Source organism: Ascaphus truei, chromosome 4 (genome assembly GCF_040206685.1).
Source record: "Ascaphus truei isolate aAscTru1 chromosome 4, aAscTru1.hap1, whole genome shotgun sequence".
Lineage (NCBI taxonomy): Eukaryota > Metazoa > Chordata > Amphibia > Anura > Ascaphidae > Ascaphus > Ascaphus truei.
The window spans coordinates 104,580,232-104,605,905 of NC_134486.1; the positions used below are offsets into that span (position 1 = coordinate 104,580,232).

The 25,674-nt window shown below is 44.1% G+C and overlaps 2 protein-coding genes across 3 annotated transcripts in view; one reads left to right on the forward strand and one right to left on the reverse strand.

The window, feature by feature from the left end:
• Window positions 1–11,853, reverse strand: part of ABHD12 (abhydrolase domain containing 12, lysophospholipase) — a 128,895-nt gene extending 117,042 nt beyond the window's left edge. Inside the window, exon 1 of the mRNA XM_075596313.1 lies at window positions 11,707–11,853. Coding sequence (XP_075452428.1) covers window positions 11,707–11,738 — 32 coding nt within the window. The 5' untranslated portion in view covers window positions 11,739–11,853. The remainder of the gene's footprint in view (window positions 1–11,706) is intronic.
• A 250-nt stretch (window positions 11,854–12,103) lies between these two features.
• Window positions 12,104–25,407, forward strand: GINS1 (GINS complex subunit 1). 2 transcript variants are annotated; one of them, XM_075596315.1, is made up of 7 exons: window positions 12,104–12,311; window positions 15,894–15,958; window positions 16,766–16,864; window positions 20,059–20,149; window positions 20,771–20,887; window positions 23,147–23,221; window positions 25,175–25,407. In XM_075596315.1, the coding sequence occupies exons 1-7, from the start codon at window positions 12,237–12,239 to the stop codon at window positions 25,241–25,243; spliced, it is 591 nt and encodes a 196-aa protein (XP_075452430.1). In that variant the 5' UTR covers window positions 12,104–12,236; the 3' UTR covers window positions 25,244–25,407. The 2 variants fall into 2 exon arrangements, with proteins under 2 accessions (XP_075452430.1, XP_075452429.1); XM_075596314.1 differs by lacking the exon at window positions 12,104–12,311 and adding an exon at window positions 12,378–12,537.
• Window positions 25,408–25,674: the final 267 nt, after the last annotated feature.

Here is a 25,674-nt window from a genome sequence, read left to right on the forward strand (position 1 = left end):
TGCTCTTAGTATAGAAAACTACCGTATGGTTTCATCTACTGCAAAATTATAAAATGTTAAATCATAAACTGGCCAACATTGTGAATGAGAGAACCGCTTTATAATGCATCCCAGATAATGTGCAATCACTTCAGCATTTTACACACTTGTGAGTACTGTCCGTATTGCATACATAGTCTGTAGTCAATTTGGAACATTGGCTTCCTAGCAATGTACTTTTTCAAACATGTAGCACCCCTGTGGGATTTCTATGTAATCTAAGGGGTGAAACAGGATTTAAAAAGCAGCTAACTCCTAGTAATGCCCTTAGCTAGTATTTTGTGATGTACCAGGCAGGTGCCTGGCCACACCTTTCTAGAATGTTCTGGAATGGTAACCTGGTTGAGGGTGACTCAGCAGAGGATAAGGCCCGTCCCTTTTCTGGACAGAGACGGGTGTAGGAGGAAAGGTCATAAATAGGAGGGCAGAAGAACACCACCCTCAGATGCCAGGAGGAACAAGAGGAGGGGGCCTTGCCTGTAATTATGTACATACACAGTTTTGTGGTTAGGTAATTAGAGAAGCCCCTTTATTATTTTCCAGACAGGGAAATGCCATAACCAATTTTAGGGTCCCCCCCCTATATGACCTTCAGGCGCATCCTACCCACAAGAGGGGATGGCAAGGCACTCAACGACAGGCTCCTTCCTCAGTGATAAAGCCAGAGGCCGCATCCATGGTTATCGCAAGCGTGCTCGCTGCGTGATCAAAATTATGTACCCCTATGAGGCAGAAGCGCCGGCGCTCGCGATGCGCGAGGACACAAATAAATTTGCTTCCTCGCGCAACAGCAGCTCCGTCACAGCTATGCCACGCACCCTCATCGTGTCCAAATAGAGGGCACAAATTGCTCAACCTAGAGGCAAGCGTGAAGCCACTAGCATTGTCGCGCACCCAAACCATGGACTCGGCCTTAGAGTATCACCCCATGGCTGCCAGAAGGATCGCTTCCCAGCTGCCCTCAACTCAGGGGGTAAGCACGCATTGGCGCGTGTGCACACACACACACACACACACACACACACACACACACAGAGTGCAGGGAATGGCATGCGACATTCCAAGTCCACAGCTGTAAGCAGCGAGCAATTTTGTTCCACGGGGCGTCCTTTTCAGATAATACAGAAAATATAAATTATTATACAATGCTGGCAATGTACACAGTGCTGTGCATAGCATTTTGCAGTGAGTCACTGCCCTGAAGACCTTACAATCTAATGCTGTGCCCGAGGCACAGGGAGATAAAGCGAACTGCCTAAGGTCACAAGGCGAGGGGACCAGGTTCACATGCTTCAAAAAGGCAATGACATTAGCACTGGAGCAACGTCTACAGTAGAGGAAAATGCTGCTTTATGTATACAAAATACAGACACATTGTAAGTAGGTAGGTGCACAAGCATGCAGTAACGTAACCTATACATACAGTTCTTTTCAAAATGTTGCATTTATCAGTTACACCCAGTAGGAAACTTGACAACCAATGTTTTGGCCATTACAACTGGCTGTCCTATTCAAACTCGCTCCCTGGAATGTGCTGCAAAGAGTTGACACGAATTCTGCTGCAATGAGCAATGCAAATATTTTCTTGACCTCCACCTCATACCTCAAACTGTTACCATGTGCATGTCACCTTACAAATACACACAAGGAGGCATGCAAGTGGTAAACGAGGAGGCGGAGGGTCGCATGCCTACACCCTGCAAAATCTAAGGCCTCGGTCCCGCTGCGCTCGTTGGCGCGGGCGGCAATGTAGCGAGTTCCCCACCAGCAGGGGAATCCTCGCGAGCCGGTCCCGGTCCCCACTGGCGGCACAGCTGACTACACGCTGTGGCGCGTCAGCCGCTGGAGACACCAGAGAATGGTGTTTCCTAGCGTTGACGCGTGACGTGTGTGGCTGTGAGCCAATGGGGAGGGGAGGGGAGGGGAGGCTTCGGGAGGAGGAGAGGCTTCGGGGAGCGGGGAGGAGTGTGGCGTGAAAGCAGGTGAGTGCCTGTCTGTGTGTGTGTCCCTGTCTGTGTGTGTATGTGTGTGCCCGAGTGCGTGAGTGCCTGCCTCTGTCTGTGTGTGTGTGTGTGTGTATGTGTGTGTGTGTGTATGAGTGCGTGAGTGCCTGCCTGTGTGTGCGCGCGTGTGTATGAGTGCGTGAGTGCCTGCCTGTGTGTGTGTGTGTATGAATGAGTGCCTGCGTGTGTGTGTTTAAACTTACCTTTCCAGCTCCAGCCCGAGTCCGTGGAGGGAGGGGGGGGAGAGTAGCGGGTCTCTCCGCTCAAGCCACGCCCCCCTCCCTGTCAAACCGCCCACCACCCGCCCACCTCCCGCTCCGGCTCCCTACAGACCGCATATCGCGGTCTGTGTATCTCAGCGCACCGCCTGTCAGCAGTGCGGATGCGCTGACTCTGGGAGCGGGGCCTTAGCCTAATCCTCACTGCAGAGGCAAAAAAAAAAAGTAATTAACTACATTCGTAGAGTACAGAGGAAAGGCGATTCAAATGTTCATATTGACATCATTTCATACTTAACGAGTTATGTTTTGGTAACTCTGAACGATGACTAAATAGGCACTTAATTCATTTTTCAATAGATTTATCAAGAAATTCCATGTCTGCATCTCCATTTAGTGAGTTTTTGCCAAAAATGTACTTAATGAGTTAACTTTACGATGACGAAATGTTGTTGGACATTCTCCACTGAGCAGCAGGTGTATGATTGGGAGCTGGATAGACATGATTTAGGAACTGCTTGCTGCTTGAGTGCCACCTACTGTGACCTTTTTTTAAGAAGACTGCAGTGACACAGCAGCACGAGACAAAAAAAAAAAAAAAAAAAAGGACGGTGCGCCAATATTTAGGGAATGATACACAGCCCCCCCCCTTGTGCAGATATAACATGGCAGTGTCCCCACCCCTCCCCTAGTGAGGTGCAATCCTTATCTTATGTTCAGATCGCGTTCACCATCCTCCCCTAGAAAAGAGAACACATCAATGGCATCCACTGGACATTATTAGGGCGACCAGTGTAACGGCCCTTGCAACCTTCATAAGGATGGTCTCAATGCAGGGTTTACATACACTCCATTGAATGATATCCCACTTCATACATGTCGTCGTGTGTCTGATATCCCGGTCCATAAGTATTATCTGCCTGACTTTCACGATTACCATGATGTGTCACTATTATCTATTAAATCAAGCATGTTGATAAGAGCATTATACATCACTCCATCTAAGCCTATGATGAATTAAGGGCAATCCACATCCATGATAAATCCTTAAATTGGATTAATATATCCAATTTTATTTATCTACAGCTTAATGTTGAATTATTTTTCTATAGTCTAAACATCAGCGGTTTAATGAGCATTTCTTCATTTTCGTGCACTCCTCTGCAGTCTCACAAAACACCACATGGGGTCGCAAGCACAGTATACTCCTTACATGCTACATAATGACAAACCATGGCAACGTCTGGGTATTTAAATTACACCTGCCCCAGACGAAGCTCTGTAACGGGAGCGAAACGTACGTCGGGACGTTTCTATGTTTTAGGACCCACTGGAATACCAAGCCGATGGGTCTTGCTCGGAGTACCTGATATCTATTAATCCATTATGCACTGCAGGGACTAGCTAGTGACATATAAATTAGGCGTGATAACTGGGACAGTGCTTCATTAAAGTTAGAAGTTTCTTATGGATATTTAATTCATTTATTAATTGTAGATCATTAGTAACAGTGCTCCTATCTGAGCTAGTGACCGACTATGCTCACTTTGCAGTTCTAGCGTTCGCATGGTTTGGCCGCTATGTTAAAAACTATCTAATAGTGCACTGCGGCATAAGTCTCCCGCTCCTGATAGTGGTCTCTGCGTACCCCACTTGATGATACCAGCCGTCCATCATCACGATCTGGCTATACTAATTGTACCAAGTTCACCCGCTTTTTATTACCTATTCAGCAGGTCATATTGGAGATCCTACGGCTCCAGCGAGTCACTGCATTAGCAGTTTCATCATCCGGCTATTGGTAGTTACCTCATTTCAGGGCTCTGGGCTTAATAGCCACCCCTGTCATAGGATCCCCATAAACTGTAGAGACTACGGCTCCAGAGGCTTAAATAATGGAGGTTCCCGTAGTCATAGTTGTACTATCCTGCTGCTAGCAACCTCTATGTTATACACTTCATTGTCCTTTGCTAGAATCCCTGGAGTTAAGTGCATATTGTCAGCACCTCTACACTCCATGAGCAAGTAGTGTCAGCTACCTTTGTGGGAACTCTAGCAACCTCTCTTCCCTGCACCACTCTAGCACTCCCATCAGTAAGGGCTTATGCGATTGGAGACACACATTTAAAAGGTCTATTAAGCTGATATTTACATACTATGTCGCATTGATTTTCTCAAATTTGAAGGATGCACTCTGTGTACTCTACTTTTAAATTTTGTGATTTATGTTTGAAATATGTTTCAAATAAATGTTATATTTTAGATAGTGGTGTGCATAGAAGTGATTTGCTTTTGGAGGTCCTCTCTTAGCCCTCCACCTTTGGTACATTACATTAAATCACACCCACTAATTATTACACCTAAAATATCAATCTATTGATCCCACAGATTACATATATAATTTGAGGTACCAAGTTGATCAACGTCATCCTTTGTTTCTGCACTGGATGTCATAAGGGCACTCAAAGTGCAGTCACATAATATGGCTGCTTACTAGCCCATGTTGGAGGGACAGGTGGATTCAGCATGGTTTTTGAAGTGAAACTTCTTTGCTGGCGCCTACAGGGTTTTCATGGGAAAAAATGCATTGCCTTGTAACGAAAAACCGTAACAAAAGTGACGTCACGTTGCCAATAGGCGCGCATCCGCAGAAGAGTTTGCAGGCCCCACCACGCATGCGCAGTAACGCCCTTGTCCACCAAGTACATTGGTGCTCCCCCCTCTTTCAGCACGCATGCGCATGGCCCCAGGCCACTGCACAAGCGCGCCACTGACCGAGGGGGAGGAGAGGAACACCAGGCATGAGAGCGAGAGAGCCGCGTCCCCGAAATCCCAGTGCTGACACACAAGGAATTAGATCGTATAAATATATTAGTGCCGTGAGGTCACACTTTTGTGTTTTGTCACTGAAATTGTGTTTTGATTTTTAATTAAAAACATCACTAAATCACAAATGCAATATGTGACAAAAGACAAAGAAATTTCATTTAAAACACATTTTTTTTTTTATACAGATGTTGCAAGCTTCATTGCACTATATTGAGATATTCTGCACCAACACGCTCAATAGTCCTATGGAAACTCTGTAATATGCCTGGAGGTATCTGGGGGAATAATGTCTCCTACTACATCTGTACTCATCTGATCTCAAAGCATCCCAGCATGTGTAGTTTTTTTCTACGTGGTCAAGATAAACATGGAAACTGAAGTAGGTCAACCTGTCCCAACCAACCTAAATGTATGGGCAGCTGTAATTGCACGCTGGGCCACTTTAAACTAATGGCAGTGTTGTACATTGTGTGTTACCTTCACACACAAAAATGGTTGAAGTTTAATAATAGAAAGCAGATTATAGAACAAGTTTAGAGATGGCTCATTGAGGTGGAGCAAACAAGGTCAACAATCTCTCGCCCGTTTAAAGTCCCCATGGTAAATTAAAGATTCAAGAGTGACCTATTGACGTACCGCAAGGGTACTTGCTCATTTTTTTTTTGTGGGGACAGATCCGGCTGATCACTCAAATAGAGCGGCCAGCCAGATCCAATCGGAATGTAAGCCTCATCCACTTCTGTTTCAAGCATCGCCGGCATGGGCATGTCACGTGGTCGCTCCAAAACCTTGGAAGAAGTGATTGGTCTCTAGTTATTAAGGTCCTTGTCTCCTTTCTTGTGGATGAGAAGTATGGCATTACTCTATTGTTCTGGTATTTTTCTGTTCCTCAAGCAGCAGGTAGTTTTGCTAGGGTTTTTGGGCTTCTTCTGCAGCTTCTTTCAAGATTTCAGTTGTAATTCCATCTTCCCTTTCATGGATTTTATTGTTTTTGGTCTCTTCTTCAGGAAGGACACATGGTACATCATTCGTGGCTTCTTCTCGCTTGTCCTCTGCTGGATTATGCCCTATGCTAGCATACAACTTTCAAGGCCTCAACTCTCTTATAAGTGCACAGTCTTTTATTGTTGATCCATCCTCTTGTGCAATTATTTGCTTCGTCCCAACTATAATAATAATAATAAAAAATAAAAATCGCTGCTTGGTCTTTAAGCTTTTGTTATCTTCAATAGTCTTCTTCACCAAATCACAGTAATGTTTTCTTACATCGTCACCTTCACGTTTGTGGATCATCTTATCCAGCTCTGCATATTCGTTCTTACATTTTAGGATTGCTTTATTTCTTGGCGCCTTCTCAATTTAAAACAAGAAGGGGCAGACAGCACTACATTGATCTAGAACAGAGTACAAGTAAATCCTATATCTAGATCGGGTGCACGGGAATAGTGGACTTTCCCTTAAAAAGGTCCCAAATAATCTAAAAGAAACAATGCATTCCCAGCACTCCCTTGTATAAATGAAAGCAGTCACTAGTGGGTTAAATAAGGGAATTATATTTAATCAATAGCAAAGGACCACAGAAATGGTCAAATCACGCAGTTAAAAAGTAAATAATGATATATATCATTTACGGAGCGTTCCTATCAGCCAATAGAACAAACCCACAGATGCAGAAAATATTGTCATGAAATAGTCCTAAAGAATAAGGTACTTATCATGCGTAGCAAAAAATACAAAAATAGTGGTGGGTAAAATGCAAAATGTTCTTTTAACATATACGTGCACACACTAGGAGGGTGTGGTACTTCTCTTATACAGGAATATATCAAACAAAAATACAGATATTCTTTCAAAGAGTAACTATTTTTAAACCAATTGCAGTAATGTTGTAGTCACAAGGTGCAGCAAAGATACTCACGGTTTGGGGAGTGTACAGCTTCCTCGAAGGCACGAGGTGCTCAACTCCAGTCCTCATACTACTCCCAACAGGTCAGTTTGCAGGATATCCCAGCTTCAGCACATGTAGCCCAATCGGAGGTGCAGTCGAAGACTGGGACCTGAGGCATTTTTTCGACTAAGCGTCTGATTGAGCCACCTGTGCTGAAGCTGGGATATCCTAAAAACCTGACCTGTTGGGGGGGGGGGGGAGCATGCAGACCCAGGACATCAGACGCTGGGGGAAATAGAGTGGTCGGAGCATCGAGGTCTGAGCATCACCATCAGTTGCTTGAGATTCCTGCTGTGCTATTTTACACTACATGTCTGTTTTTACCGATGAAATGTGAGTGTGATTGTCACACGCTATGATAGGTAATATATTGTAATCTTCATACCACACTATGTCCTGCCTTTTCTTTATCTGAGCGTGCCAAAAGGAAGCCACGGAAGGAGATTACTGGAGGAGACAACAAGTAGCTGACCAGACCGTTTTGACCCCATTTTACCTACATTAGGTAAAATCGCCTATGTAGATTAACACTATATAAGACGCAAAATGTAGGCAACCAACTGATCATCAGAAATACATTTATGTCAACATGTACCAGATACACTGCAGTAGGTTCATATCCATTAAGCGAGAAATAGGAGTTTTTTCTTTGTAGCTCGTAAATGTGTTAAACTGTTGTAACCTAATCTTAAACACGTAGATTACTCTCAAGTTCAAAATGTCCTCCTTCTGCAGAAACGCACACCCCAAGACGAGATCGCCCATCATAAAATCGATAACACGTTGATCCAGCTGCTCACACGATACGATGTTTTACTAATTAGTTTTTTTTCAGCCCTCCTAGCAACCATCCTTTATCAGGAAATATTTTACGCAAGTATTTTGGACCATAATTCTTGCTCTGTCCCAAGCACGTTAGAACGTGACGATTTTCTTCTCTAACACTCCATTTTGGAACGATGTACTTGATGAGGTCATCATGCCGTCACCAATTCCAAAGAATATTTATTAGGATTATTAAATAATTCTTAAATGTAATAATCTACTGTGACAGATTTAAAATGGCTAAAATTTTAAGAAAATGTAGTGATTTTTCTGCAAAACATGACCTAATAAAAAGGGGTCCCGGTTTTTCTGAACAGTGTATAACACACACACTTTTATGCTTTAACATTTCCCTGCCTTCTGTCCAATTTGGTTCTACACAATTACATGAAGGTACAACATTATGCATTGATGCACTTAACTTGCCTTCCATGTTAAAATCATATGAAAATCACACCATAATGAGATGTGTATCCAGTGGAAGTGCCAGCTTTTCAGGGTGCCTTATATATAGGGTGACTCCAAATGCGCGATGAGCGCTTGCCGGTCGCTAATGAGCATGCGCGGTCGGCAAGAGCGACTGCCACTTCTAGACCACTGGTGCGCATGCGCGATCGGAGCTTGCTGATCTCTCATGCGCACGAGCGGCCAGCAAGTGCCGATCATGAATGTGTGGCCGGCGCCGATAGAAAACCGGGACAGTTGCCCTAAAAGGTCGGGATAAAGGCCTAAAAACCAGGACGTCTGATCACCCATCTTATACAGAATTATTTTAAAATACCTCCCAACTGACGCCAGTTCAAGTGTGCTCTGTATCTAATCTATTTTCTGATAGGACAGTTCGCAAATTTGTAATGATAGATAGGACAGATCACACACACACTTTCCCTTTTTTTCTGTGGCTGAAACGAAACATGCTGCCAAACAGATAAAAGGGAAAGAACAATAACTACCAGATACCTTAAAAATTACACCGACCAGATGGAAGTAGAAGCATACCCATTTTTTACACATAAAGCAAATAGGTGAATATTCTTCATGAAGGGTGGTTACATGAATAAACTGCACCGCCTGCTAGAAAATATTTATTCTGCGAACCCTTAATTAATAAAACCTATTGCCTACTCAAGACTATTAATACAAAACGGTTTGACTGATCCCAGGCAGTACAGTGTCCTGAGCTTGTGGGGGGAACACACACTTAATACGGCCCCAAACTGCACCTCAGTGTGTGCAGTGATATCAATCACTGCGGGAGCTTCCAAAGTCACGCCCCACAATGCCTTGCTACTCTGGATGCAAAGCATTGCAGTGCGAAAATTTGGAGGCTCCTGCTGTAATTGAGTTATACCACCCACGCCAAGGTGCAGTTTTTTTTTTTTCATTGCTATGTGGGACAATCCTTTTAAGCCCCGAAGGGGTTGTAAAGGGTGACACCCTGTAGGCCGTTATGACATACCCAGTACAGTACGTCAATGAAAGGAGGAAACGCAACAGGGGCTGTGAGCACAGAGGTAGCATGACATTAAGGTAGCGGGGGTTAAAGCAGCAATCCACAATTATTATTATTATTATTATTTTTTAATCTTAACATGGAGGTCCCTCTGTTCAGAACAAGAGATCCAAAACATCGGCGCACCCTCCAGATTCCTGAGATATTTGAAGTTTCTGTGCAAGTTTTTTCTCCTTTCTTTTCAAACAAAGTTACAATAGTTCATGTAAAAAAAAAAAAAAAAAAGAGAAAAAAAAAGATTCATGAATTGCTGTTTGAACAAGATTAATGTGTGTTTGATTATAAATTTACTTTCTGTATATCTATGCTCACATTTTAGAAGCTTGATACACATTGGTTTATTCATGAATGTCTGGTAATGATCAATAAATGGCCATCATACTGTTCCCAAACGTTTTTTTTTTTTACATTGGGCACCGCTTGCTAGAAAATATTTATTCCGCAAACCCCTAATTAATAAAAAAACGTATTGCCCACTCAAGACTATTAATAACAAAACGGTTTGACTGATCCCCCCCACAAGCTCATGACACTGTACTGCCTGGGAACGCACACTTATTACGGCCCCAAACTGCACCTCAGTGTGTGCAGACAGTGACAGCAATCACTGCGGGAGCTTCCAAAGTCACGCCCCACAATGCCTTGCTGCTCTGGGTGCAAAGCATTGCAGGGAGCAAATTTGGGGGGTGGGGGGGGCGCCTGCTGTAATTGAGTTATACCACCCACGCCAATGTGCAGTTTTGAGTCGTATAGCTGCGCAATCCCCGCACGGGCTTAGGAATCGCCGTTACAGATCCCTCGGTCTTACATTTTTAAAAGTGCAGAGTAAATGAGTACTTCAGTATTAGGTGATACTTTACCTTTTTTATTTGGACTAACAATTGATATTATATTTTTGACTAAGGCCTGGGACATGGTCAGCGCTTATGTGCTGACCCGTGCTGCTGCTCGGCACTGAGCCCCTGCAGCCGCAATGAGAGCGGCTTTAGCAGGGGCTCGCGCACGCGTCCGCACGCTTGGGGAAGCGTGTGTCTGACGGCGTTTTGACATTTCCCCGCTTGCCGGAGCGCAGGGCCGGTCACGTGAGCGGTTCGCCCAATGAGGGCGAACCAGCTCCGTGACGTCACTGGCCCGCCCCCGTCCCGCCCCCTGATGGCGCGCTGTGTAAGGGAAAGGCTTTCCCTGAGCCTCAGCACGCCTCAGCACTGGTTAAAGGCACTATGTCCCAGGCCTTACAATTGATATAATAAGACAATCTTTCAAGAGTTCGCAGCTCTTCATCAGTTCAGCGATACTGATTTAGAGATTTCAGGAGTTTAACAAAGATGTTAAAAAAAAAAAACAAGGAAGAAGATAGCCACCTAAAAATGTTAGGGCTGTTATATACAGCATGCGGCCGTGCGTGCCTATGCGAACGCGCGTGCACGTGCCGCATGCTTTTCCTGTCTATAGAGCCAGGAGCTGCAGGTAATGTATATGTGTGTGCATGGGTTGTGTGAGTGAAAGGAAGTCCTAGATAAAGTTTTTTTCTTTAAAAAAATCTTAATATTTTTTTTTTTTAGTTCTGCAAACACACACACACGCACACACGCACACACACGCACACACACACACGCACACACACACACGCGCGAAAAGATGATTTTCCGCATCTTCGCCACTGTCTGTCGGCTACCCTCTCCCTGTCGTGCACGTGCAGCCCTTGTATAAAGGATGACTGACGTCAGCCAACTAAAATGGCGCGCCCGAGCCCGGCACTATAGAACGTGCCTTACACTCCTGCAATCTCTGTAAATCAGTATCGCTGACCTGAGGAAGAGAGAGAACTCTAAAGCGTATCTTATAATATCTATTGTTAGTCCAAATAAAATAAGGTATCACCTAATACTGAGGTACTCCTTTACTCTGCACTATCACGGCTATTTCTACTTACATTTTTTAAATACGTTTATAAAAGGAGTTAGAGCAGAGGTTTTGTAAACGCAGCTTTCTTGGCGAACAATAAATACCATGATAATGTGTGTACATACTGTAGAGAGCCACCACAAACATTTCATCTGCCAAAGCATTAACAAACACAAATATATATGTCTTAAATGAAAATAAATGCACTCAGCATTGTCACAAGTCAAATCCCACACTGATTTGCCACCAGATGCAGAGACACCAATCTGCATGAAGAACCCAAGCCCAGTGACACAGTGCAGTGAGAGCTATGTCAGGCAGGGGCCTGCAGACCTGAACACCACTGCATTCTGGGTAAGGTGATCAGCCCCCTATTATACCTCCCACTCCTCCCGCCACTGGACTGGACAAGTGACAGTTACTCACGTGCGACCCCGGCGAAGGCACAAACCACGCATTGAGTTCCAAGGCGATCACACACACACACTATCAAAGATAATTGTCCTTCCCCGGCCCCCTTACAGACTGGCCCTTCTCTCTCTCATTGGCCGGAGAGATGGCGCCAAATTCGCCCCGGGCGGCTTGTGATTGTAGTTCGCTCAACGGAGGATGGATGCCTGCCTTACGTCACGCGCTCGGCAGCCATTTTGCGTTTGGGCAGTGATAAATACCTCCCGAGTTAGACAAGGAAAGATGACACTTGGAAAGCCGGCATCATGTTTCAGCAAAAACAAAAACGCGCCCAAAAAACCTACAATGGAAAAAAAAAACAAAAAAACTTTCGTTTCAACATTTGTAGCTTCAGCGGTTGACTTTATTTTGCCAGAATCAAAGATGGCCGAGGTAACGTCCGGCCCCAGGGGGGGCCGCCTAGCTGTGCGCGCGGATTCGCTCGGGCCGCTGTGTGCAGGTGTTGTGCGGTGAAGCTCTGGCCGTTATCCGAGGCCGTTATATACATGTTCTGTGAGAAAGCCATCGAGCTTATCCGGGAGCTGCACCGGGCCCCGGAGGGACAGCTCCCTGCCTACAACGTGAGTGACCCATGGGGAGGAGGAGGGGGGCCACGCTCTAACGCTCGTCAAACCCCCCCATGGCTACCCGAGGGGGGCCTGCTATGCAGCACGGGGTATTCCGCAGCCTGGCTGGTTATTGTGGTAGCGGGTAACGAGGATGTCACGCCTATTTCACTCAGATCGCATGTGTCTGTGTAGCTGTCACACACAGTTCCACCTCCCGAGGGCCAATATCCGTGAGATTGTATGTCTTTATTTATATAGCGCCAAAAGTGTACTCAGCGCTTCGTTTTGGATCAAACAAATGGAATTTCAATAGAAAAAGTACTGATTCCTGTGAGGAGCGGGGTGGTCTACTACTACTACTACTACTACACCACAACAATCAGCGAGGCTGACTCCATTTCAATGCTACCCAGAAAATCTGTGAGATGTGACTCACCTGTCATTGAGTACAGGTGAGTACAGGTAGTCCTCGCTATCCAACGTTTCACTTTACAATGAATGGCATATCCAACGCTTTACAATGCAACCCTAAGGGACTCGCTTTACAACGGTTTCACTATTCAACGCTACTTCCAGAACGAATTCCGTTGGATAACCGAGGACTGCCTGTATCTCATTGGCTTTAATGGTGTGTCGCTTATGGCAATCGGCGCAGATGGTGGTCCTTGGAGGTTGGCACTTGGCTGTCAGGTGCCCCTCGATCATTTATGGGAGGGAAGCATTTATTGTTGGGAAGAGAAATAAACATAGGCACGTTGCAGTTAACACCCTATGATAAACCCGTAACTTGGGGTTTTAACAGAATGCAAGTGTGAGGCTCAGTCGTTGACTGCATCACCTGTGCTGAAGCAGGGATATACTTAAAACCGGACCTTGAGGACTAGAGTTGGCCACCTCTGTGATGTAGCTCGTATGCCGGTATAGTACAGTATATAGCTGCATAGAAGACACGACTGACTCCAGAGGAGCTGTCACGTAATCGTGAAGGGCGGGATGGGCTGTTGCACTGGTGCGGGATGGGCTGTTGCACTGGTGCGGGATGGGCTGTTGCACTGGTGCGGGATGGGCTGTTGCACTGGTGCGGGATGGGCTGTTGCACTGGTGCTGCAGCCCCTGCTCCACACAAACTGTTAATTCGCCAGATTATCACATCCTGGTTGTACTGTAGATAAGGATTCTGGGTAGCAACATGCACATAATCACACATTGTAATTTTTCATACCCATTTTTACATGGAATCCCTTAAGCCTTCGCCTAGGGATTGTGCTGTTCGCTTGTAATGTTGTGCAATATCTGGGACAGCATTTTAATCATCTTCGATGTGGAACCGAGTACTGGTTGCTGAAACCACCTATGTGCAGGTTGCATTGAGCTTTGTTGAACCACATATGTACAGAGAATCAAGACTATACCAGTAAAAAATACAGATGGGACTGTTTTCTAGTGGTATGGTCACATCTCACTAGAAAGGCACAAACCCCTCCAGCACACCACTTCTAGGTAAGGTTCATTTTAGGCGCACATCAACTTGCTGCATTGTACAGCCTGGACAGCGAAGCCAGAGACAAGAACGTACCAAATCAGTGACATACACGGTCTTGTTAAGCTAAAAACCCAAATCACTATATATTGTGTGTGTGTGTGTGTATGTATATATGTATATATGTGTGTGTATGTCATTTGGAGTGCTACTGGGTTTGGGGCCTTTATGTATTCAACAAGAGACAAAAAGGCCGCAATGTTACATGCAACATGACAAATTATTTAGTAACATGTATTTTATCTATAGTCTTTTTCATAAATAGACCCATAGGGTGGGTTCTACACTACCAATATTATACTGTCTCATGTATTTCTTCCACTGCATAGAGAGAGAAAACAAAACACTGCAGCCAACAGCATGGTGTGTGTGACATGTATGCAGTGTCTAAGGCCTGGGACCCGGCGCGGGCGGCCACACGCGAGTTCCCCACCAGCAGGGGAATCCTCCCGAGCCGGTCCCGGTCCCCCCTGGCTGCACAGCTTACTACACACTGTGACGCGTCAGCCGCTACGGCATACAAGAGAATGGTGATCCCTAGCTTCGACGCGTCACGTGGTGTGGCTGTGAGCCAATGAGGAGGGGAGGCTTCGGGAGGAGGAGAGGCTTCGGGGAGCGGGGAGGAGTGTGGGGGGAAAGCAGCGTGAGTTTGTGAGTTTGTGTGTGTGTGTGTGTGTGTGTGTATGAGTGCCTGCGTGTGTGTCTGTGTGTGTGTATGAGTGCCAGCCTGAGCCTGTAGAGGGAGGGAGGTGGGGGAGAGTAGCGGGTCCCTCCGCTCAAGCCACGCCCCCCCTCCCGCTCAAACCTCCCACTCCCGCTCCGGCTCCCGCTCCCTACAGACCGCATATCGCGGTCTGTGTCTGTCTGCAGTGCGGGAGCGCTGACGGAGGGAGCGGGGCCTTAGCCTAAGGCTGCGGCCAGGGTGAGGAGACGCGTGGCGTCTGCCCGAGCAGGAGCAATTGGCTGTCCTGGTCACTGGAGTGGGGCGTGACGTCACATCCTCAGCTCAATCTGATTGGTTGTTGTGACTGCTGTGCTCTCATTGGTTGTTAGCCAGTCACGTGACCCGCCATCGCGGCGGAAAAACAAATTCTGATGTCTCCCCAAGCGCACGAAGCGGCACTTTGGATGCTTGCATAAGGTAACCTGTATTTAAATGCGCAGAGCGTGAGAGCGCGCACACGCGCGTCTCCTCACCCTGGCTGCAGCCTAAAGGGTTACAATGCAAGAAGCACTATATGTGCTATGTATGAGCGGGAGTGCAGTTAAAACTGGTTAAAAAAAACAGAAGTGGCCTAATAATTATAGTGGAAAAGAATAAAATCCAAATCGGTGAACCTATTCAAACAGTTTAGTTTTTTTTTTTGCCTTTGCAGTTTTAAAGTGGCAATATTGTGTTTTTTTTTTTTTTTTTTTTCTTCATTTATAGTTTTATTATTTTATTACAAATTTGAAGCTGGGGGGCTCCGTAGCTGAATCACATTAAATTAATTAATTCCCGGAGCTAAAACTAGCATGCTTCATCTACAGAGACCCCCCCTGCTTCAATCCTATAATAAAACAAAAACAATAAATGAAACCTGTATTGCTGCTTTAGCACGGTCAATGATACTGCCTTCTAGAGCTTACCCCCCGCCCCCCTGCCCAACCCCCCAGATACTTCCCTCCGTAGGGGGTGTCGGTATCTCCTGTTTAAAGGTCTTGGTCACGCGGGCCAATAGGAAGCTACACCTGATGACGTCACAGCTTCCTGGCCCGAGGGATGCGGGAGATTTGCACGCCGCCATTCCGAGAATCCCAGCTGGCCCGGCCAGAGATGCTACGACACCCCATACGAAGGCAAGTATCTCGGGAAGCAGGTGGTCCCGTAGATGAAATGAGTGTGGTACAGCTCCGGAGACCCCCTGCTGCATTGCAATGTAAACAGAACATTGCGGCTTTAAAGATCATCGTCATAAATCATTTAACACAGGAGTATGTCTTGATTACAGAAAGGTAGATAAATTCAGTCCGCAAACGCAAATTTGTAAATCGCCATATTATATATGTTGTAGGAGGATGGAATCAGACAAGTTCTTGAAGAGATGAAAGCTTTGTACGAACAGAACCAAACAGATGTGTAAGTACTGTACAGTTTGTAGCTATTGCGAACATACCCGGCTTTTTTTTCTATTTTTTAATAACCATCTGTGTGTGTATAAAAAAATGTTTTTTATAGGATGGGAGACTGGGGTTCCTTGGAGCTCAACCCCTTCATCTCTGGGGACTCCCTGGTTCCTGAGATACTTGCTGTTGAAGGTACCAGCATTTCAGTCCCCACTTGGGAAAATAAAATGGCGGTCTATATATTCTGCATCATGCGGGCCAACCGGAAACCGCAACGTTATCTGTTGGGTTTTGCTATTGGCCCGTGAGACAGGAGATTTCAATGCCCACGCAAAACCAGGAAGTGATATCGGTGCCTTTATCAGTAAGTATCTAGGGGGTCCCCATCCTGTAACAAAACAAAGGGGGTATTTCGGTTGGGGGGATTGCTGCTTTAAACTAAGATTATTTATGCAAGTACTCAAAACAACTGAGCACAGTTAAACTCAAGTTTATAAAATATATAAATAATAGGAACAATTGATTGATCAACTTATAATTATATTTGTTTTTTGTTACTGAACACAGCAGTCTCACGTTGATTCAGATAATCATAATCCTTTGCACTGGCAGTTTTACCTAGGAGCGTAATGCAGCTTCCAGCTACACATTAAAAACCACTTCTCCATGTTAAAGCTACAGTTCATTTGAATGCAGATTGACGATCTTTGCCCATCGCGTTCTGGAACATGTCTGTCTCTGAAGAGAAGACCTTGAGATTGGGGGAGGGTGGGGCTATGAACTGAACCTTAGTATTGTTTTGATCTTTTTCCCATACCAGTAATGAAGCAAAGTCTGAAGGACGCAATGACTTGATACCAACAATAAAATTTCGGCACTGTTGCCTGCTAAGAAATCGCCGCTGCATTGTTGCATATCTGTAAGTTACTGACATGTTAATGCAGTATTATTGACACAAATAAAAGGCCATGTAAATGCTGTTATATCTCAAAACATTATCACTGTAAAAGATAATTGGGCCCAGATCCACAAAAGGGTGCAAAGTTTTAGCACACCTTTACTCCTATTCATTTGAACATTGATATGAATGTGAGTAAAACTTGCTAAAGCTTAACACCCTTGGGCTAAGGCCCCGCTGCCTCAGACCACGCGCCCGCACTGCAGACAGGCGGCTCGTGGAGAGGCACTTGACCGCTATCTGCGGTCTGTAGGGAGCGGCGGCCGGGGGGGGGCGTGGTTTGAGCAGAGGGCTGCAGCGGGGGTCTCCCGGGCTGCAGGAGGGACTCCCCACATGCCCTCTGCTGCTATCCGTGCAGCTCCCGTCCAATACATTTCTCGCCCCCCCCCCGCCCCCCACACACACATGCCCTCCTCTTCGTGCTGATCCCTCTCCCCGCTCCCTCCGTCGGTCCGTCCCTCCTCCAACACACATACACACACACTCCCCCCCCCTACCTTTTGGAGGTGGGGGAAGCTCTGACAGCTCCCACCCCGCCGCTGATAGGCGCACCGCATGACGTGTCACCGCTCGGGATCGCAATTCTCTTGCATCCCCTGGCGGCTGACGCGTCACAGCGCGTAGTGAGCCGTGCAGCGAGGGGAGACCGGCTCGGAAGGATACCCCTGCTGGTGAGTAACGCGCACGTGTGTGCCGCCAGACGCAGCGGGACCAAAGCCTTATGTGGATCTGGGCCTTAATGGTTTTTAATCTGCATTCTATTTTAACCACAGTTGCTTCGCACTTGGAACAATAGAATTAATAATGTTTGTAGATCACTATGATGTTGCATTAGTCAATTGGATCATTATGATTATCTGTATACACTTTGTCTTTGAAAGATCAGTCTACCAACAGAAAAACTAAGAATTCCTCAAATAGTTTTTTTTGAGTGGCAAAAGGGCAGTACTACAATTTTCTGCAAACTTTTTTACAAGACAAAATATGCAGTCAATCATTAGATGGCAAACCATGATGGTATTTTTTTTCCATCTTAAACATGAGGTATAGCTGTAAATGGGACTACGGGGTTCATCTTGAATTATTAAGAAGCTTGTGTGTTTTTATTCCAGCCTCAGTCATCACTCTCTCTTACCTCGGGCAGGTCATTTTGTCTTCTTGTGCTTCAAGTACCAAATATGTGATCGTAAACGCTTTAGAACAGGGTTGGACTAGTGCCAATATGATGCTTTTCCATTAATGGCTTTGTATAACGGTAGCACTATATAAGACAAAAATAGGATCATTATAATGCAAGCAGATGTCTCCAGAGTGACGCCGTGATAAAGATTCACTGTGGAATAAAGATTTACAGCATAGAAAGGTTTGGGGAAAGTTGACGGCATCAAACAAAAACCGTATTTGAACATCAAATGACATTGATTTTTACCTGTAACAAATAAAGCTCTAATTTTAACCCAGGGAGTGTTAGGACCTGCTATGGTCATGCCTTGAAGTGGCAGCAGGCTTGGGACGCTTTGGTCAAAGGGTTAAACTAAATGACCCTTTTTTCAAGAGAATATATAGGTATTGCACTGTGTATTTTTGTCACATTGGAAGTAGCTTTGGGCATCTTTGTCTGTTTTTTTTTTTTGTATACATTTAGCCACGCCCACTAGCACTGCTTTTGACACTTAATATATATATATATATATATATATATATATATATATTATGTGGTAATGTTGGGGGTTTCCCAGAGCTTGGTGGGTATGTGTGTTTAAAAATAAAGCTCTTCCACATTTGCTGCATACATTTTGTTTAATGCCCGCACTGCTGAACTGTAATGTACAGCAATTACCTCCAAAGGATCCAATGATGGCGGGCGTACTCCACTCCTTTTTAAAATGGTGGTTAGTGCTCTAGCAAGAAAGGGATAATCCGAGCCGAAATCGCTCCTTAGACCTTAATATAGAACAGTATCCTGTGGCACTCAAACTGTGGCAAGTCAAGTATACATTTAAAGTAATTGTAATGATCCAGATATAATGCGCAATGTTTGCGGGAAATCCCTTCAGGTGAAAACACGTTCAGTAATTTATTTACCCTCGGCAGTAGCTTCTCTATATTTGTGCATAAGGGATAGATGTAGAGTTGTGTGACCCAGCTCTAACTGCTGGAGAAATGTAATAATGTTGTACAGTCTCTGGGTCAGAGAAGCTTTGACGGTCTGCCATTTATCTGCTGTATTTTGATATACTGTATTAAATCAAAAGGAACGTATGACACTCCACTGGGCTTTAGTCAAAAATATAAAAGTCTTTATTGAACAGGAAGATCGGCTTTTCGGTCCTCACTAGGAGCTTTATCAATTATTATATATTAAAGCACATTCAATATGAGAGTCTGTTAAAATACAGTTATGTTCTGAAAAAAATTGCTTTAAGTTTCAATGGAGGTGCTGATATGAACCAATACTTTTTTATTTTGTATTTTTTTTGCTTTAAGAGTAAGCAAGAAGATGGTTCAATCTAAGGCCGAGTCCATAGAAGGACAGGCCGTGCTGAGGCGTGAGGACGCTCCGCGCTGAGCCCCTGCATCCTCAATGAGGATGCCTTGAGAGGGGGCTCACGCGAGCGTCCGCAGGCGTGCTGAGGCGTTGGAGGTTTCAGCCGAGCGCCAAGCTGTTTTTCAGCGCGCTGTCGGCTGAAAACCTCCAATCACAGCACAGCAGCGTCAACGTCACGGCGCCGTGACATTGACGTCAGAGTGTCGCGGGCGATTGGCCCAGCGACGTCACTGCCCCGCCTCCAACCACCTCCCCCCCGGCTCCCTTCGCGCACGCTGGCTCGCCTGCAAGTCCGTGCAATCGCGCCGACTGAAGCAGGCGAGCCTCAGCGTTAGCGCGCCTCCGCTCTCCCCACCCCTCTATGGCCCGGGCCTAAGAAACCTTACGTCTGGTGTAATTTCTCACAATTTTACTGCAGCAACAACGGCTTAAAACGTCATTGCTTAAATGGTTTTTGTCCTAATTTACTGTAGAATCCCTTCTAGTTTTCAGACAGCTCAAACTGGAACATTCCTTATGAGCATAGATATTAAAAGGAAGTGAAGCGCATTGTTATCACTTATTTGGTTCACATTTTCCATGTTTGTTTTTTTCTTGCTATTTGCAGGTATGACCGTTTGCTGCGGATCCGTGCTCTCCGTTGGGAATATGGCAGTGTGCTTCCCAATGCCTTGAGATTCCACATGTCCGCAGAAGAGGTTTACAACTCTACACATTTATTTGATGTATATTTGAGACACACATACAGATTTAGCCAGACTAACCCTCCCCACTGGTGGGACGAGGCCTCTGCATTCTCCGGTAGCAATGATTAATGCTGGAGAGGAGCTGATAGCTAAGCCCTCCTGTAGCTCTCACCTTCCCAGCATTTTGCTATGGCTCAGGGGGGGGGGGAAATAGAGTGTATACAGTACATGGGAATTTTGTCAGCCCCTGGGAGTGTCCATGTATTTGATCTGCAGTGCAATTCAAGCCAGCTCACGAGTGACTAAGACACGCAAGTTTCCCTTAACACGGACGTTGGACATGGGATTGCCAGACACACTCCACCATTGTTTTATTTCCATTATCTTGTGACAGAAAGCAACATGTGAAAAAAAAAGTAGTCTTATACAGACTCAAATTACTAAGTGCAACTGATTAGCACACCCTTGAGGGGACACTTTTCAGAACTGTGCAACAGTGGTAACGGAGTAAAATGGAAGGAAATTCAACCAATGTTTCTTGGGTATCGTACAGTTCCTGTTGTCATTAAGACTTTTCCAATTCATATTGCCCTGTGTGGTTTATTTTTTATTTTTTTTCTTCTTCTTCTATAGACAGAGTGGTTCAACCAGTACAAAAAGTCTTTGGCTACATATATGAGATCTTTAGGCGGTGACGAAGGCTTGGACATTACGCAAGACATGAAGCCCCCAAAAAGCTTGTACATAGAAGTGAGTGCCAATATATGAATCATGGATTTTAATGAGCTGCAGGATTCGTTTTTAATAGTCCAGAAAATAATACAGAAAATAATACCTTGTGCGGAACATAACTATACAGTACCAAATCACTCGGTACCAATTCTTTTATTTAAAAGCACATCCAGAAACCTTAAAAATTACACTGGGACACTTATAACAAGAGAACAGCATAAGTCCAACGCGTTTCTCCCTCTCAAACCATTGCGAGAAGCCTGTTGGATATCTCCCAGTGTGTTTTTTTTTTTTTTATATATTATGTTTTTGGAAGTGCTTTAAAAAAAAAATATATATATATATATATATATATATATATATATATATATATATATGTTTTTTTATTATTATATCGTTTAAAAGATGTGCTGTGTTATTCTGTCTGGAGAAGTCAGCTTTTCATATTGTTGGCTTCCTGGAAGTGCCCCTTGGCGTTTTTCCTGCTTGCGTAACATCTATGACTGAGTTTTAGATTTGGCACCAGAAGATGTGCAGTCCCATTTTAACGGTCCCTGCAATTATTTTTTTTCAATATTTCTGTAATGCAGAAAAATAACTACAATAACCAGTGACACACATGGGATCAGTCAAAGTGGGAAGTAAAGCTGCTAAACAAAGAAACAAAAGATTAGAGCAGTGGTTCTCAACCTTTTTTGAGCATGGTCACCCCAGAAGGATTTTAACATTCTGGGTACCCCTACTCAATAGACCTCACTCATACCCACCCAACATTCACCCTCACATCATACTCCCCTTTTAATTCAACACACTCCACATTTATCCCTACTACCACGACACACTCGCCCCCCTTTTCAATGTTACACTCCACATTCACTCCCCCTTTCTGTTACTTCTTACCACACATTTTTCCTGGGCCCACACAAAGCCCTCACCGCTCCACCTCTTCCCTCAAACCGTCTCGCACACCTATAACATGTCTGCTACTCAGCAAATGCATCCTGTGTTGTCTGGAGATGGAGAGGCTTCTTTCTCTTCTCTGTGCCCGTTTGGGAGAGGAGACCCAAATCACAGCCTCTGTTTCCAGGCAGGGCAGGAAGTGCGACTGGGCAGCCAGCCGTGTGTTTTTCTGGGGGCTGCAGCATCCTTGGCAGAGGGCCACAGCACACCAGGTTGCTGCAGTAGCACTATTTATAAACATGGAGTATAGGATTGTGCTGGTATTCTTACTGCTTTGCTCTGAAGCACTATATTGTGACGGTGCTCGTCTCTGATCAGGAAGCGGACCCGCAGGGCTGAGGTAGGGATGCAATTTAACCGATCAGAGTCCTGTAAGAGTATCCGTAGTCGGTAAGCAGGCAGATCATCAGGGCTGGCGGTTGTGGTGCATAATTCAGGCAAAGGGTCAGGGCAGGTAGCGAGGTCGGGGTCTGGGGTCAGCATCCAGAATTCCAAATGAATAGGGAAGCGGGGATAGGCAAGCCACAGCAACAGGCTAGCCTCTGGAGCAGGGAAGCCACAGGGATAGACAAGCCACACGGAAGGCTCGGGAACAAGAGCCCAGGGAAACGTATACAATGTTCGGGCAGGGGCTGGGAGTCACTGACTGCTATTTAAGTCCTTGAACAGGTGCAGACAATATAGCAGGCTGCCAGTAATCAAAATGTCCACAGCAGCCAGGTAAGGGCAGGTTGCAGCCAAAGCCTGGACAGGAACCCTTACATGTATTGAGTATATACATTACTTCATTTAATTGGGTACAATCAACAGGAATAACGTTTGGTTTGTAAAAAGAAACTCATTACAATAAAGCATGTCGATAGGCTTCTGTTACAAATTACTAGCTCTTTAAAATGTAATAATCAAGACAGTAATACTGTTGAACAGTTACTAAATGGAAAGAACATGACTGAAGATACATCATGTGTATTCTATTTAGAAAATGTAATTCTATATAGCAAAATAATGGAGTGGTGGTTAAGCTATGAGCATATGCCTTTTTGTTTTTCTACACCATAGAAGTGGAATTTGTGTACCACAATATTTTGCTGTTATTTGTATCACAGTATGTTATATCCAATTATATTTATTTCATCGTTTTCATGTACTCTGACTTGAGGTGCACCCATATACCCCATTGTACAGGGATGCAGAATATATTGCCCATTTCCAAATTAGTAATAATAATGCCTTTAAGTAGACCATGCTTGTATACTTTGTCTGCGTAACCATTACCATCACAAAATGGCCATTAACATGCTGGCTTACATCTCACAGGTGCGATGCTTAAGAGACTATGGTGAATATGAAATTGACGATGGTACAACAATCTTGCTAAAGAAGAACAGTCAGGTAGGCGATGGCAGAAATCACTTTTTCTCAGGAGATCAATGTTTTTTAACCGGGGTTCCTAGAAATCCTTGGGTTTCGCAGGCATCCCGAAAGGGTTCCCTGCAATTTTCAGGTCATTTGAAAATTGTACCAAATACAGCAATAAATAGAAATAGCCGTGTTAGTCAAGTAGCGATCGTGCAGAGTAAACTTCAGTATTAGGCGATGCCTTATTTTTTATTTGGACCAACAATTGATATAAGACACACTTTTGAGAGTTGTATCTTCCTCAGGTCAGCAATACTGGTTTACACAATATTCCAGGAGTTAAAAACAGATGTAACCAATACAAAAACAACCTAATAGTTTAAGGCAGATGAGTAGGAAAGGAATGGCCTAGAGAAGAGTAACTAATCAGTAAAAGAGTTGGAATAAATGCTGGCTGTGCTGAGGCAGTGTGAAATATGTAGCATTCATTTGCAGAACCCCAACAGTCCCAAGTTTTAACATTGTGGAATTTCTGATTCACCGTAATGTTAGTCATTGATTTACTACAAAAAATAATTGGTTAAAAATGGTGTGACACCTATTAGTTGGCTCCAAAAGACTCGCGGATCAATTCACAAAATGCATACGGAGAATAAGATGAGCATGAATCCTCTGCAGACAATTCACATGAGGAAAAAAAAAAAACCTTGGATTATTACATTTACAATGTGTTTGTGGCATTATTTATTACGAGAACGGTTCATAAGGATTAAACATTCTTCAGCGTTAAGACATGTTGTTTTTTTGGGGGGGGCCTGGAAGACAGTCTTGCAGCATCGTAACATTACCTGATGGCAAAATAAATAATGGCCCAATATTCAGGGGTACACCAAACCCACGAGCCATTTGCAACATCAAAGCCAATTTAGACATTATTTACTCCTTTGGTACCAACATGTTCCTATAGCTTTGTTACATTGAGGCACCCACACCACAGCACTTGGTCAATAGTACATATTTTTGTGCATCTATTTGCTTCCCCTGTAAGCTTGGAACTGCATCCAAATACACATTCAAGATTAAAAAGGCAACATTCACTTTTTGTTCCCTTTTTCAAAGCTTTCCCAGACCAGGCCAACATGAAATCCACAAATCACTATGCTTTCAGTGTCTCTATGGTCAAACATAGTACTCAATGGTCATGTATTCATTTACTGTACATTACCTTCGAAAATACTCCTAGCACCAGAGGTCCTTCTGTTAAACTTTTAAAACAATGAAAATGTATCTAGATGTCTGCCAATCAATTTTTTTCAAATAAATACAAGTGTTACATAGTAGATGAGGTTGAAAAAAGACATACGTTCAACCTGTGCTAAATTTAGACAAGATACTTCATCCTATATCTATACTTACTTATTGATCCAGAGGAAGGCAAACAAAAAAACCCCCAGTCATATCATCCAATGATATCTCATAAGGTGAAAAATAAATTCCTTCCTGACTCCAAGAATTGGCAATCGGATTAATCCCTGGATCACCACCCTTCCCATGTTTACATGTGTGAAACCCGCTCGACCTTGATGTAGTAGTAAGAGATGGTGCACTATATAGATATATATATATATATATATCTCTATATATATAATATTTTTTTTTATTTATTTTTTTCAACCATCTACTACTACGCTGAAGTCCTATTTGACTGTGTATACAGTCTCATCCCAAATTAAGAAACTTCACAAAGAAAGAGGATAGACACCTCATTTGCTACAAACAATGCAGATTATTATCATACGGTTGTAATGTGCTAACGGGCATTGGAGGCGAGTGACAATAACAAGCAGAGCAAACAGATTAGAATCCCTTGTATGCATGGTAACCTAATAGATCAGGAGCTTATTGAGAAGCTACCCGCATGCTTTGTTTGTGTCACCCTTTGTTGTTGTTTTGTGCACTAATGCTTCACTGTTTTTCCTTTCCCAGCATTTTTTGCCCCGATGGAAATGTGAGCAGTTAATCAGACAAGGTGTTCTGGAGCATGTGCTCTCATAAAACAGGTGTCATGTTACAAATTGACATGACGTGCAAATACTTATTAGTATTTCTTGCTTTCTTTTGTCAAGCCCAAGAACATAATATATAACTGTATGTAACTGTTATATATTTATGTATGTAGATATTGTTTTCTACCCTGATTAAATGCATTTGTATCAATATTTGTATTTTGGTTTGACTTCCTAAAAATAATTGTAGGTGCCAGGAAGAATGATGCACCTTATGTTGTGGGGTTTGAGAATAGGATTAAAAATAGTTCATCAATTCCTTTAAAACGGCTATCCAAAAAAGTGCCCCATCTGCTCTAAAACATATCCCATACAACGCTATTATCACCTTTTTGTTGCTGTAAAATGGATTTTTGTGTGCGGAAATATGCGGCTTTAATAAATGACAATGGAGAGAACACACACTAATTTTAACTGAAT